The 19,354-nt window shown below is 39.2% G+C and overlaps 1 protein-coding gene across 6 annotated transcripts in view; it reads right to left on the minus strand.

Annotated features, from left to right (window-relative positions):
• USP6NL (USP6 N-terminal like) overlaps nt 1-19,354 on the minus strand; it is a 138,189-nt gene that overhangs the window by 95,791 nt on the left and 23,044 nt on the right. For 3 of the 6 annotated variants that reach the window (XM_051795162.1, XM_051795163.1, XM_051795161.1), the window contains 2 exons: nt 17,409-17,548; nt 15,181-15,270 (listed from right to left, as the gene is read on the minus strand). In XM_051795162.1, the coding sequence (XP_051651122.1) occupies nt 15,181-15,184 (4 nt within the window). In that variant the 5' untranslated portion in view covers nt 15,185-15,270; nt 17,409-17,548. The remainder of the gene's footprint in view (nt 1-15,180; nt 15,271-17,408; nt 17,549-19,354) is intronic. The other 3 variants (XM_051795159.1, XM_051795164.1, XM_051795160.1) reach the window with 1 other exon arrangement.

Consider the following 19,354-nt stretch of genomic DNA (forward strand, 5'->3'; position numbering starts at 1 on the left):
TCCAGTGGACTGTGGTCAGAATACAAAACCAGTCCCTACTAAAGTGTGCAGAATAGCCACTGGAAAGGCTTCCACCCCTATGGTCACAAGGATCTCTCCCTCCACCAGTGGCAGGGGGATTTTAAACAGCTGAAGCTGCTCTGAGCTTTTAAAAGAGAGACACACAAAGAATTCAGGACTAGAAATCATTTTCACACACACCTGCCTTCCTCAACATGCAATCACCTCCAGAGCTGGTATGCATTCTCTTCTTTGTTGTGACAATTGGCACATAGAAAGAAACCAAAAAAAACCCAAAGCCTTAAAATTCATTTAGGAAAATGTAAACCACTTTACTAAATATTCTGTGTGAAACAGAGAGAAAATGGTGCAAGTCTGACACGGGCATATAAACAAATAAACAAATCACTCAAACTTGGAGGAATCACACAGCAAGCTTTGTGGCTGCTGTTTGTCTTTCCCCAAATCAATCTATACACCAAGACAATAACACTAAACCTGCTTCAGAACAGTGGCAATACCATTATTGAGAAATAAAAAGCACTAACTAGTTAAATCATGTCATTTCATCTGGAACTCATGAACCATAACTTGGTTATAGTTCTCTGTTATGTCTGAGTGATACTGAACCAACTGATACTTCCACACCATCTGTCACTCCAAGTGCCACCTCTCAGACCACATCCTGACAAGACACCCGGTGGACAGGGACAGACACACCCACGGGAAGTTCACAGCAGTGCTGACACAAACAAACAAAGTGAACCGCAAAGAAACTGTGTCACGGATTCAGTGTAACCATGTCAGTCGATTCTGCTTGAGGAGAAAAGCAGCCTGACATATGCAGTGCATAGAACAGATTGCTGCCACCGAGCTTGCTCAGCAACATGTGCTTGAGGATGATCTTGGATTTTGCTTTTCTTCCTTAACTTCAAAATTGCAGGGAATACAGAAATCATGCACGTTATCAACACAAGGAAATACATTGCTATGAGCAGGGGCAGTTAACCAGGATGAGATTTTATGGATCACCATGATCTCTCCTAACCATAATAAAAAAATATGACCTGCATCCTGATTAGCCAGCTATCACAATTCAGAATAAAAATACTTCCATTAACATAATTATAATTAATTGATCTTTGGAAGCAGTTCTTTTTTGTGAAACATATTGCCAGGAGATAAGATATTTACAGCACAAAAGATGCTGCAGAAGTATGGCTCAGTGAGTATCTGTCAAATGACACTTGGGGGTGGGGGAGATCAAAATTTGAGGAAGACTTAATATTTTCTCTTTCCCTCTCTTGTTCTAATCTGTAATGTTTATATATTCATGGCATTCTGTCTAGGCTATTAAAAAGCCATCAAGAACCCTCAGGGTATTCCCAGGCAGCACTGCAGCTTCCCAAAATGCTCCTGCTTTTGTGCCCTCATTTACAGAAAGAAAGATGTACAAGCTACTAATAGAAAAAACCCCAACCCACTACAATGGCTTGAGGGTTTCCATTCATAGGAACAACAGCCCTGCACACACCTGAGCTGAGACGCAAAGTAACTGTCACTGTTCTTTTTCCACCTCACATCAACAGGAGCTGTCTGGAATTCAGATATTCTGCACACAGATTCCTCCTCACATCTCTGCAGAAACCTGGGCAGGTTTGGCTTCATCATCCTCCCTTGAGCTCCCCAGAGCCAGCATTGTGCCCTTTTCCCCACTTGCTGGACTCCAGACATGGTCAGGATACCAAGCTCACAGGCCTGACACTCCCAGGAATGGAGAGCCCAGAACAAAATGCCTGGGAAGGCACTGACTGAGATCCAGTCCTGCTTCACCTGTTCCAATGGAAGGGGGATCGAGCCTTACATTCTCTAGAAAGCAGATAAATACACAAAACACTCATTCTGCTCCCTCTAATTCTGCAAGAGAGCAAAGTCTGAGGTTAGAGGCAGGAGAAGGGGATTTACAAGAGCAGGGTCTGTTTGCTCTTTGGCCACTCCTTTCCATGCAGTAAAGCCCAGCTGGTGTTTTGGCAAGTCAGAGTCAGCAGGATCGTCCTGAACAGGGGCTATAAAACCTCCAGTGCCACCAAGAGCCAGGGAAGCTGCTCCTAACGACCCACTGGAATGTTTGCTCTGAGAGCAGCAGTTTCAGGAACCACACGTGGCACAACTGCTTCACCCTCCCTCCCATCTGAGCAAAGAGGCTCAGAAAACGAAGATTTTTCTCATCAGGAACAACTATTTCATATGCAGGATAAAAGTTATCAAGAATAGATTAAAGGATTAAGGAAACACAAGTAAGGCACATTAGCTGGGAGAAGATTATTTAAGTATCAAATAGAAGGAAGAGCATATTATAAAGAACATTTGCATAGTGTCTTCACAGTAAAAACTGCTTATTTCTTGCAAAAAATAATAAATTCAGATAAAGTCTACCTGGCAGCTAAGTTCTGGCAATACCTTAACTATCCACGGAAATATTTTGGTTTATAATACTCCTCTCTGACTTTTCCTGTCAGAACTGGTCTTCAAATTGTTATCTCAAAAGAATTAGGTACTGAGTTTTAAGACAGGCACTATATCATGATACAAATTATTACTAAAGCAGATATAAATTAGGTTATCTATTCCTTCTCACTAACATTTAAATTAATTTTCCAATTTGTGAACTGAAGCCTAGAGTTTTCATTAAGTTTTAAACAATCTATTGCAGCTGGAAGAGAAGAACTGTATAGGTCCTGATCAATAACTAACCCCCCCATAAATCTCTGAAACTTTAAATTCTTATCTTCATTATTTTCTACAGATCATTCTTTGAACCATGAAAAAATTACCCCAATGGTGTCAAGAATTCATAGGTGAAATTCTGGTAGCCTCTCCTGTAAAAATGTTTGCACTACTCATACAACCCCCTTTACTATTCAAGGCATTCATTTTTCACAAATGACTGCATTTGGCTCTGCATTTTGCAAGGTATCCAAAAAAATAAATGAATATCCTCACAGTCTTCCCAATGGTCCTACAGAGCCTGTAACTACTTAATCCAATAGAATGTGCTTCCACTTAGGAATATTTTTTCCTTCATTTCTAGCACGTTTGCTACCAATTTCAAAGCATGACAGTTTGGCTGCAGTTTCTGAAAGAATCTGATGGAGATATTTGAGCATCATTTAAAAGCCATCTTCCTGGGAGCAGAAAGTAGTGTGATCTAGAGGCTGGAGAAGAGAAAGCTATTTTTTTTAAGTCTGTTTTTCTTTATACTTTACACATAGGAGAAAGCTGTTCATTAAATTCAGATGGAGAACTTCAATAAATGGTCAACGAAATTAATTCTGCCCGTTCTGGGCAAAAATTTATGAACCCAAAATAAAAAAACAAATGCTAAAATTGGGGGAAAGGGAAGACAGAAAAACACCCAGCCACACTCAGCAGACCACAGTGAAAGAAAACTACACATTGCACAACACTCTTACTGTTGCCCTTCTTACTCAATTCCCAGCAGGTTTTATCCCCTCAAGTCTTGCTACAGCAGTTTCTGCAAGTGGATCTAGATTATAACAAGGCAGACAAGGAGTTTCCCTGAGAGCCACAAGGAAGCCAAGGGAACTGACCCTGTAGATCACTTTTACCACCCTCTTGATAACAAACAGACACTAAGGAGAGCAGCATCAGAAGGTTGTTCAAATACGTCTTGATGCACTCTTCTAAAAATAAAAAAAGCAAGCATGTATAGATATATAATTTATTTTTCTTCTTCTCAGTAAGTGTGGGTTTTATACCTATCACCTCCATGAGCAAAACAAGGGCACTGCTCTGTCTTTGCTCATGTATTTTCTGTAAAACTGTACCCTCAGATTTAGACATACAAGCGTGTCTAGAATACACAACTTAGCAACAGTTCAAAGGGTTCCAAAAGCTCTTAGAGATTTAACCTGTAGGGATTCATCCAAAAGAACAGCTCAGGCTACAGAGCTCCTTAGATACAACTGAGGCACTTCATGCCTTTTGGGTCTGTGTGCTTGGGATTGTGTTAAGCAAGTTACAAAGAGGTTACGACAAAGAGCAGCTGTAGAACTGCAGGTTCTTATTAGGGATCTTCAAACTAATTCCATTGCTTTCTCCTCTCCCTCCCACCCCTCCCTTCAAGGGCCAAAAGGCCACTTGGTAAGGCACAGGAGCTGGTAAAAAAGCACCAACAAAGCAAATGGCATTTTCAAAAAAAAAAATTGTATCTAAGAAGCCCATTTTAAACATTTGATAAAATTAGGTTTGTTGGGTTTTTTTTAAATGGGAGGAAGAAAGAGGATGTCAGTACAAGATCTCATCTCAGTGAGTGCACAAACCCCAGAGAATTTCTCAGTCTTCCTCATGTGACAGTCCAAATCTTAATACAGATTTAGTTTCAAGTGAAAATTATTCTGAGAAAAAAAGTTTTATACTACAAGTCCCAAAAAGAAATTAAACATTTATACATTTATAATTACAGCAAAAGACTTTCTCCAAGCAATATGCAGCATTTCCTGCATGGGCAGCATTTCAAATAGAACATGCAGCAATTTTACATCTCCTGGATTTGGGTCATGCCTGTAGTGCTAATCAACAGATTTATCTTCAAGTTAAAGGATATTATTAAATATTCTGTCAAACCCAAGCACACAGAAGCCACACTAGTCATTAAAATATTTTTTCTTTCTATTTGCAATATTAAACAAAAATCAAAACTATTACTATCTTACATGTGTTAATTCTGAAGTAAAAGTAAATTCATTAGTTTAATCAAGGAAAGACTGATAAAAGTGAATGTGTGTTCAATTCAAAGAAGGAAGAAAAATAAAAACTTTGCCTGTAATTTAAACCCTTACTTGGCTTCTTTTTGAAGAGGATATGAATGACACTAATAATCTTGTACCTCCCTGAGGCAAAGAAAAGCTAGAAAATTCTATGCCTTGCTGTTTGTTAGCATGATTAAATCCTTCACTGCATGTAACATTTCTATGCTGATGTTTAATCCAAGTAATAAAATGCAGCTGTACACAGCCACCAGGAAGAACATCAAACCTCATTAGTCCACTGCAAAACACACCACTTTTATTAAGCCCCTGTAATTGCAGGCGTGGTTTGTGCAGCAAACAGGACATGGTGTGGCTCTCTGTGCTGCAGGAAAAAGGGAAACTTTCAAAACAAGTTTTTGAGTACTTTGTATAACACTAAAGTGGCATCTATTCCCACAAACCCAGCCCACCTTAGTGATGAGAAGCTGTTACAAAGAGACACGTGGGAGGGAAGAATTTCAAAAGCAGCTGAAGGAAATGAAGGTGCAGGTCACCCCGATCAGCAGAGATCCACCCCCTGGAAAAGGAAGTGTCCCTGGGCCTGTTTGCTCACTGCAGTTGTGTTCTAATGGGAGACTGTTCACTGTCACACTTCTGCCTCCTGCTCTCCTTGGACATTCACTCAGCAAATGCAGTCTGTTAAAGCAGATTTTAACTAATGCATTTTAAAAAATCCAAGCTTAGCACTTGGATATGACCATCATGTTAACTGTGACTAAGGTCAATGCCAGAGTTATATTTGAGACATTTCCTGCTTTAGTGGCTGGCTGTGGCTACCTTATGGTATCTGTTTTGCCTCTGCTCTTAAAAATTATTTAGTAACAAAAATTATTTAGTAACAAGCACGTCCCTCCCACTTCATATCCAATCCTGTTTCCCATAAAACATATACAGGCCTCCACTACTGAAAAGAGTTCTTGTATTCCCTCATCAATGAATAAATGGTGGGAATACCCAGGCATCTTAGACTTCCTTAGTGAGCTTCACTTGAAGACAATCCCCCTGTCCCAGTGGAGGACATCTCACCTACCTGTTACCTGAGCAAAGACAGAGCAACCACAGACTCCTAATGACACAATCCCACTTTTGGCAGAGGGGAGACTGGAGTTCTCCCTGCTCTCTCTGTAGCAGTAGGGAGTTTAAAATCATGCCAAGTTTCAGCCAACAGTTGCCCATGTCCAAGGTGGCACTGAATGGCATCACTCCACAAAATATCACAGTCAGGGACTGCAACCCACTATTTGAACTCCCACTGGTGCTACACCAATGCTACAGGGACAGAAGAAGCAGTGCCACCATCACCCATCTGCAGGGGATTTACCCTTGATCAGTTCAGTGTCACTGGACAACACAGATAACTGGGCCTTGCTACATCATCCTGTAGGGCCTCTGATTACACACCATTAAACAAAAACACAAATGGAGCTACTTCTCCAAAATTAATGTTCCACTTAGTGACTGATGCATTAGAAAAAGAGAGAAAAAAAAACCACTCAAGAACCTTACAGTGAGTTTCACATAAGTATTATTTCTTTTAGTTTGTTTTAATGCACGGGAAATAAATAAATATTGAAATATCACTATAAGTGACTCATTAGCCTTTGCTCTAAAAAGAAAACTTTCCTACCACATACTTAAAGTAAAATCTACAAATATTTTTGTCACTGCTTCTGGCATAGCAAAAGAGTGTGGGGGGAGGGGGGAGGAAGTGGGGAGGAAATAAAAACCAAAATTGACACTTGGCAGTTTGTACCTCACTTTTTCACAGCCAACTATAGACCTAATTTTGTCTCTCCTGCTCTCCAAGACCAACCCTGACATCCTTCAATCATCTTGCAGGAATATGCTGCAACCAGGGGGGAGAGGAAGCTAAAAGCTTGTCTAGTTTGTGCAGTCAGATATAAAATAATTGGAACTGTAACTGTTCTGAGGCTCCCAAGACAAGCAGGGGCTGTGGAGCAGCCTGGACACAAGCAGGGCTGCAGCTCAGCACCACTCCAAGAACCAAGAGCTGCAGCAACAAGTGTCACCTCCAACAGCAACTTGAGGGGAGGGCAGGCAGTTTGGAGTTTGGGTTATGCCATCATAGTGTTTTGGACAACTCAGGTACAGCAGCCTCACAAAATAAAACTTCTCATATAATGCTGTACAAAGTACTACAAAAAAAAAAAAAAAGGAAAAAAAAGAGAAGGGAAAAGCTTTTTATTGAATGCAACAGAATATTCTGGTGAGAGACTTATTTCCCTGTGCCTCTAAAACTTCTGGCAATTCTGTCTCCTGCTCAAAGGAGCTCTGAGTGAGCCTTTCAGCATCTACCACAGAATTAGGCAGGTTTTCAAAGAGCTTTTCAAGGGTAAAACAGAAAGCCTGCATTCAGGAGTCCTCTCCTATGGCAAACCAAAGTGCTTTTTTCAAACAAAGTGCCCTTTTACGTTGGAGATCTGTTAGATTAATGACTGCACTGCCCAAAAGCACTGGAGATTCCACAGCGTGTTGGTGAGCTTTCCACCCCGGAGACCATTACATTCCACAGAATAAAACAGGGAAAAAGGAAGATGGAGAAAAAAAATAAAAAAAGAAACACAACACACCAGGTTCCCAAATCAGCCTGGGAGTCCTACACAGCTTTCTGCTTGCTTCAGAAATTTCAAGCAGGACAGGTCCAGGTTTACCAACAGCCTTAAAAAAATTCCAGTGCCAGTCTCCCACACAATTTTGGGAATTAAAAGACCTTAATTATAGGGGGGGGTCTTTTGCAATGAGAGATTAAACAAACCTTATAATCAGATGATTGATAGGATATCATCTGAGTGCAGCTACTTCATTAACACAAACATCTGCAACCATCCTTTAAACACTTAAAGGACAACAGGTTGGATAGTTTAAGTCAAGAAAAGATCTTAAATTTAAACAAGTATGGAGCCAGTAATCTGGTTGACATTACTTGCATAACCCCACTTCTGGCAACAAGCCCAAATATTTTCTGTCTGTGCTACAAATCAAAGAAGTTGTTTCCTATCAAAAGCTGGATAAAGAATGTCAGAGTAGTTTTCCTTGAAACACAATCAATTTAACTTAAAATAACCACAAATCTTGTAAATCAGGTGTTTTGTTTCTTGAATGTGAACATGAATAACATAAAATGAGGCTGCAGCTCAGTTATTTTTCTTATCTGTGATGAACTTACACCAGTGAGCAGCAATAGCTTCACTTTTCCTACACAGTGGAGCATCTTATCCAATTATTCATATGGAAAGGGAGAATCAACATGACTCACACGAGGCAAGGAAAGTCCTCTGAACATCTCACTTAACACTGCTGTTGGGAAAGTTCTTCTGCAGTCCATTTCTAATCCTTCATCCCAATCATTTGCCTTGTGAATTCTCTGATTCCACAGTAAATAAAACTATTTATTATCCACCACCAGGAAGCTCAGAACTGCAGCCTCTGGAAAGCCCTCCCTGCAGTCTCCAAAACACCGTCCTGTGTCTGCACAGCGCCCTGCGCAGAGAAGGGGGTGCCCACCCAAACATCTCCATGTATAACTGCTGCTTTTCATCTCTGTTTTGGTTGGGAATTTCTGCATCCTTCCTCCTTTGGAATGTACTTGAGTGCCACCCTCAACTTATCCCAGGGTGAATAGGATCCCAGAAATATGAATTGCTTACATAGTGCTGGACACTTGATCCTCACTCCAGAGAACAAGGTTACACTGTTCTGCTGCTGCAGGAGCACCAAAGACCCACCATAAAGGCATCATTGTGCAAGGTTTTATATAAAGGAGCACAGAGAGAGGCCCAAAGACTAAGATTTAACTAAAAAAGCCTGTAATGGGAGAATATTATCATGCCACAGGCATGTACTCCTGAGTACACCAATTACTCATAATAATTCATCCCTCCTTACTGGCCATCCATCAAAACACTGAGAGGCAGAGAAACTTTAAAAGATGGCTCTCCATATAAACTCATAAATAAAAGAACTGTCATGTATTTTATGTCAGTATATAATTTATAATATAAAGAGAAAATTACATAAAACGTTTATAACAAATGAAATATGTAATGAATGATCAAATATATATAAATTAGTCTCGTAACCATATTTCTATTATCCTTGCTGTTTTGGACACACACAGTGTCATAAAGTAAATAATTTGGAAATAATCCAACCTTAATTTTCATTGCAAACATGACAGAATAAATGTGAAGTGCAAGTGTCTAGAAAGGACACATTCAGGGAGTAGTAAGGGTGTATACAAAAGACTGGTCCTCCAATAACATTAATGATGGCAATTTTCCTGCCACAGCTCTCCTGTCAGCTCAAAATTAACAATAGTTTCCTGCCAGCGCCAACATCTTGGTTTACAAACAGAAATTACATTGCTTTAAAAGTAGGTGTCATGTTGCTCTGACTTATTTAGAGAAACCCCATCAACCTGACCATCAATTTAAACCCACGGGGAAAAAGCCCAACTAAAAGAAGATCTGAAGTTCCCTTTATGGAAAAATAAATTAAAAAATAAATGTAACACCTTTTTTTAAAAATCTTCAATAAATGTATGCAAAACACATGCAAAGGGTTTCAAAAATTTAGCTTTACTATACATTAATTTAAATGAAACATTAAATATTCCACAATACCTGCTTGTTAGCAAAGCCTAATAAAAAGTGACACCACTGAACTCATACCTACCACATGCAAGCACAGTTTCTGGATGTGAGAAATACATTTTTGGTAGCTGCAACCTCCTGCAAAGAAGTGGCTTCACTTCAGTCTTTGGAGATTGAGGACTTATTTTTTTCAGGTAAAAAGGTGACAGAATAAAATTCAAAATGTGTTTATCTGCCTCTTTGATCTAAAAATAAATTCTAAGCGCAAGGGAAGTCACAACTTATCAGTCCTAAATATCCTAAAAAGTGACCAAAAATAAAGGAAGGATTATGAAAAAAAAAAATTAATCTAAAATCTGTTTAAAAACAGATTTAACAAATTTCAAAAAGCTTTCATCTGGGTTCTGATACATTTAAAGTGCTGTACTTTCAGCAAAAAAAACAAAACCACAAGGTCTGAGAAAGTGCATCATTATGTCAGGAAATCCAACATAATAAAATGGGAATATTAAAACAGCAGGTAAGTTTCTACTAACATGCCTTCATGTCCTCACTGTGATGCATCAGTTCTGTGCAAAGCACTTGGGTTTATATTTTATTGCTACTCATGCACCCTCTGTATTTACAGGAGCAGTTTAATTACAGCACTGGTGAGAAACTGGGTCATGTAAGATCTGATTAGCCCTCTGGAGATGCCTCTCCTTGCTTAGGACAGAGGAAGGCCAAGATTACCACATTCCTGAACAACTTAAGCTACAGCTCCATGCCCACTCCAAGCAAGGGGAAAGCAGCATCTACCACAGCCTCACCCACAGATCACTGATCCCCAGCCCTGCCAGTTCTCCTACCACGAGGTCCAGGAGCCCAAGAACTCAGAACACATTTATTTTTCATGCTCCAACCTCCCACTACAAAAAAAGTTACTACACTACTATTCCTGGTCCAAGTGCTCCCGTGCCACTACAGTCACATACAGTGGGAAATTCCTCTGACAGCTTCAAGAAAAAAACAGTGGAACCACTAAATAAATACTGATGTTATCAAGGAAACGATTTTTAGGGGGTCACTAATACACAGTAGTTTACTATTTAAGAATCTTGTGGGCTTCCCCCTATTTCACACAGCTGAGTTCCAGGGGGTTACTAGTATTTGACTCTTCTAAATTACTTTAAACACATCCCAAGTTTTCAAAGCAACCTTTTTCCCATCTGCATTATGGCTCTTTATCCCCTATGTCCTACAAATCTTTATCATTCAGAGCTTCAATTTTTCCTAAGGAACTACTATTTCAAATTTCAGTAAAGATGACCCAGGAGACCTCATAACTTCTTCCCTATTTCTTCCTTATTTCTTAAGTCTCAGTATTTATATAGATTAGAAGATAATTGTGCTGTGAAATCAGAACAACTGAGAAAACACTTCACAAACTGCAGCTTCAAACTTGCATTTTATGAATGGGCTTTCAGGGTTCATGGTCCAAAAATAAAAACTTCAAATGGAACATAATAATCTGACATCCTTTAGCTATTCATTATTATACTTCATTGTAAAAGCATTTTAGTTTACTTCCAAGCTTTCCTCCCCCATTATGCAGTTTTCTGGGTGAATCAGAACTTAGACTTTTTCCTTTCTTTCAATCTCAGCTCACAGCAAAGAACTGATGATATAAAGCCTCTTAAACCAAATCAATCAGCTTTAAAATTATTTTCAGCACCTTACCCACAATACACAAAATGCACAGCCACCTACACTTCGGGTAAACCACAAAAAAAAAAAAAAGTCTAATTCCTAGTATTTATTTTATTAACAGTTTGACTTGGTCCTTAATTCACTGCAAATTCATTCTGGTTTACCCAGGAGGGGAGATTAGGGGCAAGGGGGGGAAATTGGGCCAGACTTAACCAAACAGACTTCCCTTAGCACAGAAAGCTTTAGAGAAGCCCAGAACACACTTTTCTCAGTTGCAAATATAGGAATAATAATGCATGCACTGGTCTGGGTAGGAAGGAACCTTAAAGATCATCTCGTTCCAACCCCCTGCCATGGGCAGGGCAGGGTCACCTTCCACCAGGCCAGGCTGCTCCAAGCCCCATCCAACCTGGCCTTTATCTATTGCATCTTTATCTATTATGGCTGATCTTAATATTTGTTTTGATTCCCAAGTTTATTGCTCATGAACAGGAAAACTGACAGCCAAAACTATTTATTTACACACAATACAAGAACACAAAATGACAGGGAAATTTTTTTTTCTTTTTTTCTTTTTTTTTTTTTTTTTTTTTTTAGAAATCCCCAAAGCTTCAGGTTCCTCTGTGAACACAAACTAGAAAGCCAGCTGTAATGAGAGGTCAAGAAAAATAACCAACCATCAAACAGAGGCAGCCTTTAATCACACCATTGTGGTCTTGATTTGAACTGCTGAAGCAAAAAGTTCCCCCTGTGATTACCAGGCCACACTGACCATTTCCAAAATGTAAGATTTCACTGCACAGCATCTCTTCAAACACACAAAATGTGCTCCTACCCTCAGTCACTCACAAAGAAAACCTGAAGAGATGATACTGAGGCACAAAGAACAGCAGGTGAACTTCACAACTGTGAACAGTGTGAAGTTTTTAGGGTGTGGGAAACAAAACCAGAAGCAGAGAGACAAAGTCAGGAAAGAAATATTCTGTATTATAAGTTGGCACTATACATTCAAGGGGGTAAAAGAAAATGGAAGATGTTACCAGCTTGCTGCAATAGAGTGTACTAACAGGTGGGTCAATTGTTTGCAAACAGAGTTCACTGTAGCAGCTCAAAAAAGTTCACTGAATTGACCTTTCTTCAAAGGAGAAAAGCACAGGAAAACTCCCAAACATAAAGAGCACAGTAAGAATTTATCATGACAGTACACATTTTTTAGCTGCTAAATGTCAATATCTGGAGAAAACCAACTCTCTCTGAGGTGGGACATTCTAGGCAGGTTCTATCCAGCCAGGATCTCCTTGACAAGTTATCTTTAAATACAAAACAAATCAAAATCAATCTCACTTAGCTACACTTTAGACTTGTACTCATCCCTCAAGCACATGACCTCACTGTGCTCTGGGGCACAGAGTGGAAAAGTATCATTTCAAACACGGATCTGTCTTACCCTTATTTAAGAAAACAGACATTTATAAAGGCATTCCACAGAAATAAAAGCCTGAACAGGGGCTGCCTCAGTTCCATCTGATTATTTGTATTGCCCAGCAAAAAAAAACCTACCATGAATGGTGAATTTTGCAATTCTGTCAATGCTCTTCCCTGATAATAGGGAAGATCCAGTATAACAGCATCCAAAGCATTTACATACACACCTGGTAACTATTAGAAGTTATATAACAATAGTAAGTTTGTTCACTTTGAAAAAAAAATTACCTGATCATTTGCTTAAAAATAAGCATCTGTGTGCTTCTTAAATAGCAAGATAATACAGATTTAATTCTACAAATTATTTCAATGAAATATAAGCTTTATGTAACAAACTGCTAAAACAACAAATATGATAAGGTAAAAATTTCTTTAGCTGATTAATAAAGTTGGCAAACAAAAAAAAAATAGATATGAACTACCTGTGAATAAATTTAGGGCAGATATTAGAAAAGGGATTTAATCATTTTAAGACTAAGAGTGTAGAACAGCCCTTCACAAAGAGCAATGTAAATATATATTGCATCAAGTGTGTCTCAAGCAAATAACAAGCAGGATTTGATAATGTAGCCTGCATTCTGAAGTTTTACTAACCTTCTTAAGGCTGACATTCCCTAATTTTAGGTAGATGTTTGGTTTGAATCACACTGGGTGATGCACATGTTAGGAATACTGGAGACTCCCATCATTTTTAACACATCCAGCTATTACAGGTGCCCACAGATTTTGTGAATAAGCTCACATGTACAGAGGTATGCAAATAAAAACATCTTCATAGGATGATACATATCTTAGTGACTGAGATATTTAGGAGAGAGGAGACTAAAAATAAGGGCCGTGCTTATAGTTCAAGTTACTCTCAAGTAAACCATAAACTAAGAAATCCAACATGAGTTGAACATAAAACATTTCATCTTCTTTAAACCATATTTTCAAACAAGTGGCACTTTCCATCGTGCCCTTGAAGGCCATCACTTAGCAGGGACTGAAGCATCCAGTCCCCCACAGCAACGTGGTGTCCTGCACTGCAGAGCATTATTAGTGACCACCACAAAAAGTGCTGCCAAAGTGCTGTCTTGCATGTGAATGAGGGTCTTCATTCTTCCCAACAAACAGCTGAACCCTCCAGCCTGGAATCAGCCCAAAAAGTGACCAAGCCAATGGTGTTTTGCTCAAGCCACAGCAGTTTGTGCTGTCCCCACACCAACCCCATCCCAGCAGCACCTTGGCCAGTCACACCACACAGCAGCTGTGATTCAGTTGTTGGTAATGTTTGGGGCTGCACACAGGGCAGTGACAGCACATGAGAAGCTCTGTACAACAAATGAGGATTAATAGAGCAGTGTTGGACAAATCAGGACATTCTGGTACTTGAATAACTGCCTGGAAAATTGTCACCTACACAACACAGCAAATGCTTTACACGTCACAAAGCAAACAAGTGTGAACAGCAACATAAAAGAGATAAATCTATATATAAATACTAAAATAGTTCTACCTACACCAGCAAGAACTCTAGAGTTCAGCAGTTCTTTCAGTCCTTTGTTTGGTATAATTTTTCCTCTGCTGCATTTAGTGAGCATTTCCTTCACCATTCCTTTTTTTTTCCTTCCAGATGTCACCAACAATCATTTTTCATTTAGTTCGACAAGAAATTTAACCAACCATTTTCTTTACTCACTTCCTCCCAGAAACTGGAATGGTCTTATTTTACTAACACAGGCTATAATTATCCTGTGAAGGAGATGCTCATTCTTCAGCACATTCAGTACAGTTGGTTTGGAACTGAGCTCCATTCTAAACACAGTTCCTGGGCATAGGAAGTTTGATCCTCACTTCTACACAAGGTAAGGCCAGGGAATGTGGCTGCCAACAATTACATCAAGTCTCACATCCACAAAACTTACAAGGGGCTTTTAAACACTCAGAACAGGTCACTAAAAAGAGATCACCTTACCCATCAGATACAACCTAAAACAAAACTTATAGTGTCTTCCATCTGTTTTGGTTTTTTTTTTCACCAAAACAGATATATTAGGTCACAGTTTTCTATGGTTCAGATCTTTCCAATACATGCCAAAATTCCTTTGGGATCAGACCTCTGTACTGGAATTTGAGAAACATATTTATTTTTTTTCTACAAAATGAAGTCCTTTCATTTCATGTTGGATTTTTACCAGTTATTTTAATTCACTAGGCAGTCACAAATTCTGGAGTTCTCAGCAAACCCAAGACATTTCCCCCTCAGAGTTACATGTTTTATTTATACTGAAAAAAACAAACATCAGCTTGTTACAGAACCAAACTTCTTGAAAATGAGACCAGGTTACCAACACAGGAGTCTCACAGAGCACACACTGATCAAAAATTTGCATATTAAGAATTGCATCTGTCAAGTCTCAGTTTTATTTGGTTAGTCTCAAGGACTGAAGAGACAAAACTCAATATGAATATTTTTGAGAAATAACCACTTCCCAAAACCTACTACAGAAGTTACAGTTCTTCTAAGCTACAAAATAAGGGTTTCTTTTTTTTCTGAAAGAAAAAAAAAATCTACTCACTCATGACTGGAAACTTCTTTGTATATAATCCAAGAGAGGTCTTGAAGCAAGGTATCTTGTTGGAGAAGGTTTCTCAGAGGTATACATGTCCTGATGGTGGGAAGAAAACAAAAAGACAAATCATTTTTTCAACTTTAAATCACTAGGATATATGTTTACATATGCACTGTCTTTCCTACTATCTTTTCATCCTCCTTCTTAAAAAAAAAAAAAAAAACAAAAAGGAACACAAAGATGTGTTTGTTGTGACTGAAGAGCTTAACTCCTTATGGATATATTTTGCAGTTTATCAACTGAAAACGTGTACCTTCCAACAATCACATTATAAACTTGTGAGCATGTGCTAAAAAAGGTGCTATAAAATATATTGTTTGTTATCTTTTGGGAGCAGTTAAGAAGTTAAAAGTGCAAGACCACAATATGGATACAATAACAGAAAATTCCAAAGCAGTGTTTTCTCCTTCAGCAACCTCAGCCAGCAAGATGACTATAAAAACACTCTTTAAAACACAAGAACTGCAATTAAATTTACTAAATAAGCACAGGTTGGCATTAGCACCAAACACTTCCTCCTCAGAAACAAAACCTGGAAAAGTCACCATTTCTAGCAACTGCAAACCAGCAGATCAGTGAATTCCTAATGAAAAGGAAAAGCAGGTACCCAGACAGGGCAGATGTGGATCCACTGACAACACACCCGGCCCTCCCCAAAGCCAAACACAGAGGCTTCATCTCCAACAACCACAGCACAGCCAGTACATCTTGAAAAAGTTATTATATAATCTCCATCCTGCTGCTGAAAGCAAGTTTATACAAGTCTGATAGAACAGCTAAACAAAAGTAACTTCACCTCACAGCTGAAATGAAAAAAAACCCCACATCTACTAAGCTATAAAGAATTCTTCTCTAATACCTGCACAAATAAAGAGTATTGGTAAATTAGGGAATATTATGTGATTTATTTCCTCTTTTTAGAACTTGCTGAACCTGACCACCTGTGCTAATTCAGCCAGACATCTAGTGCTGACTCAGATTGCAAGTCTCAACTCTCCTGATCCCTTCATGCTTTACAAAAAGCAACATAAAATGCAAAAGGACAAAATATGTGATCTAATTTTCCTAAATTATGTCTTCACATAATATTTAGATTTACAGCAGGTGGCAAAGTAGTAGAGGAACTACCCCAGGACTGAATTCACGTTACAAGAAGGTTCCTCTATCAGTTGCTAAAACCAGTTTTCTAAAAAACATAAAAATAAAATTAAAAAACAAAACCACCCACACACCATCAAAAAAAAAAAATCCAACTGCCAAAAGGTAGCCTTTGGTAATGATGCAAACTGAAAATTACAACCAATTCCTTTTGCATTGAAAAAGTAACAGAGGGAAGAGGTTCAACAGGGGAAGAAAATGGCTGGAGAAATCCATATGCAAACATTCTAAACAGGCAGAGAGGAACACAAAGCCATGAGGAGTTGCAATCACTGAAGAACAGTCTGAACTGCAAGCCCTGTCAGTGCTGTGTGAATGGCTGCTAAATTCAATATTTAAGCACACAGCCCAATAAAAAATGAAGTGTCTGTTAAAACATAATGTTAGAACTGCAGCCTTGTCAGCTTCCTCTTGATTACTGGTGTCAAAATTATCAAATAAAACTTCCATGATGTTTAATTATTTACTGCACTAACAACAGCTTTTATGTTAAGAACATCAAACACGTCAAGCAGACAGCCCTCAACTCAGGTCCAAAGCACTTTTGAGCAGAGCCCCACACTGTCTTTGGGCCCAAATTCTGCTTGACTCTTAGGCAGAACCAGATGAAAAACCAGCCTCTCCTACTCAACTTTCCAAAGGTACAGTCTCACCTCAGTTTTGCAAATATGAACTAACAATATTCTGCTCTGAGACACCGTGTTACACGACACTTTACTGTGCGTGTGCACAGGAAAAGGCTGTTCATTAGGAAAAAACAAAACAGCAGCTCTGAAAACCACTTAAGGCTAATAATAGCATAATTATGCAGCACATCTCTTATAAAAACCTAGTCACGTAACACCGAGGAAATGAGATGAGAATTAGCAGTGATGTGCTGCCTATAAACGTGTCATGGCCATGAAAAGTGAGTGTTCCAGTGCTCCACAGCAACCTGAACTCCGGCTTCCAGCTACAAAGTGCTACTCCCACAGTGCCTTCAGTGTCTAAATATTTTGTTTAGCTATTGCCGGTACCTGTTTACCAGCCAGTGCAGACTTCTGGTTAATTCAGGTAGTGTTATTTCAAAAAAAAACCAAAAAACATTTCCCTCATGAACAACTTGATCATTTCGCTGACAGGTATTTTCTTGGACTACTGGAAAGTGCTTAAGTAACTAAAAAAAAAAAAAAAAAGGAAATCTTCATCTTTTATCTATAATTTTGAGTATAGCAATAGCAAGCAGCACTGGAAAGTCAGGAAAAGTCAACACTGCCAATATCAGAATGTCCCTGCTTTATATTGCATTGCAAAATCAACACTTTTCCTAAGGAGTGTGGGAGAAATTAAACTGGTTTTGCTTCGCTCTCTCAGCCAACAACCTGGTTTATTCCAGTGCATGGAGGGTTTTCTCCTGCACAGAAACACAACCAACCACTACAGAGCAGAGAAAGACAGACCATGACTTGTTGAGTGTCTTGCTGAAAGACAAATCTTGGGAAAACTTTTAATTCAAAGTAGTGCCTGACACCCTCTGTGCTTTCCCTTGCAATCAACAAGGCTATAAGAGAAAAAAAATAAAAAACCACCCACACATAACTTTGATCCTTGTCCTTTCCTGAAGAGCAAAGCCTTGTGTTTCCTCTACTGACACACATCTACCAGCCCTCGGGGGGATTCACCTGAAGTAGCTGTGAAACTATCGGCATTTTAACCGAGATTTGAAAGGAACACCAGAACTGAGGGAAGCTCTTTGCGACTCCAAATTCACCCACACTAATAAGACATTCAATGACCTGTTTCCACACCCAGTGCCAGGTCTCCTTTTTTACCCAATACTCTGTTTCAGGACAATTAGCATGAGCCAGATGGCAAGCAAATTACAGCATATTCTATGCACTATGACTCGATCCAGAGAAAAGATTTCCCTTTAAATTGGCAATTAAAGATTCAGGTCTAGCCAGTGTGTATGTTATTGTAGTATCTGTTTAACTCAGATGCTAAGGAGTTAACATTAAGAATTTATATCCCCAGTTCCCAAGAATCAGAAATCACAGGAGCAGCTCCTGTGCTCCTCCACTGTTTAAAGACACAGACAAAATAGCCTAAAGAGAGCCTGCCTTGCACAAATCAGTATTTTACTGTCGTTTACTTTTTTCTTTAAATTAAATGTTATGGGCCCTCACAGAAAACAAACACAGAGATTTCAGAAGCACATGTTTTAGAGATGTATAGATAGCTGGCTGGCAGAACATTAAGTCTGAAATTGCTGGTTTCTGTGCTGTATAATCAGAGGGCAAAAGAACAGCTCGTTAAAAGGTAGCTCTACTAAATACTCACTGCATCCAAGTTGAGTTAACTTCAAAGTTCTAATCAGTAACAACAAAAGTTTAAAAAGAGCAAAACTAAGTCACTTCAGAGCACGACTGTTAAAAAGAACACAATAAAAATCCCTAACACAGCACCAAGATTCTGAGCATCCCAGCTCCGAAAAATACCCCAAGCCAGCGCGAAGGGCACAACTCACAACAAAGTGAGACTGCTACTGTTTCAGAACCTACACAGAATCATTGACTGGCCACAAATGAGGAAGCACATGGAAGTACAAATGAAGCAAGTCCAACGACACACCCTCCTTTGTTCGTGGCAGGAATATTTACACTCCAGAGCGTTGAGGCAAATCGCCTTTAGTTTCAGGCGCTGCTGATTGGCCGCTCGTTCAATACACACACACGCCTGGCAGGGCTGGAGTTTCGACTGTCACACAGCAGCTCTACATTGCAGGGCAGGCAGCAAGCCAGAAAAACCATGGAAAACAATTATTTAATGGAATTATTCTAATTGAACTGATCCTCCACAAGATACGTTTGTTGTGAACAGGGCAGATGTGGGATTTTTCACTCCACTGTAATTCAGTGAGAGCTGAAAACCGGCTCCCCTCGCAGCCAGCCCTCAGCGCAGCTGCCTCCTCCAAGCAGCGAAT

Source organism: Manacus candei, unplaced genomic scaffold, assembly GCF_025592945.1.
Source record: "Manacus candei isolate 608988 ecotype Guabito, Panama unplaced genomic scaffold, ASM2559294v1 h1tg000042l, whole genome shotgun sequence".
NCBI lineage: Eukaryota > Metazoa > Chordata > Aves > Passeriformes > Pipridae > Manacus > Manacus candei.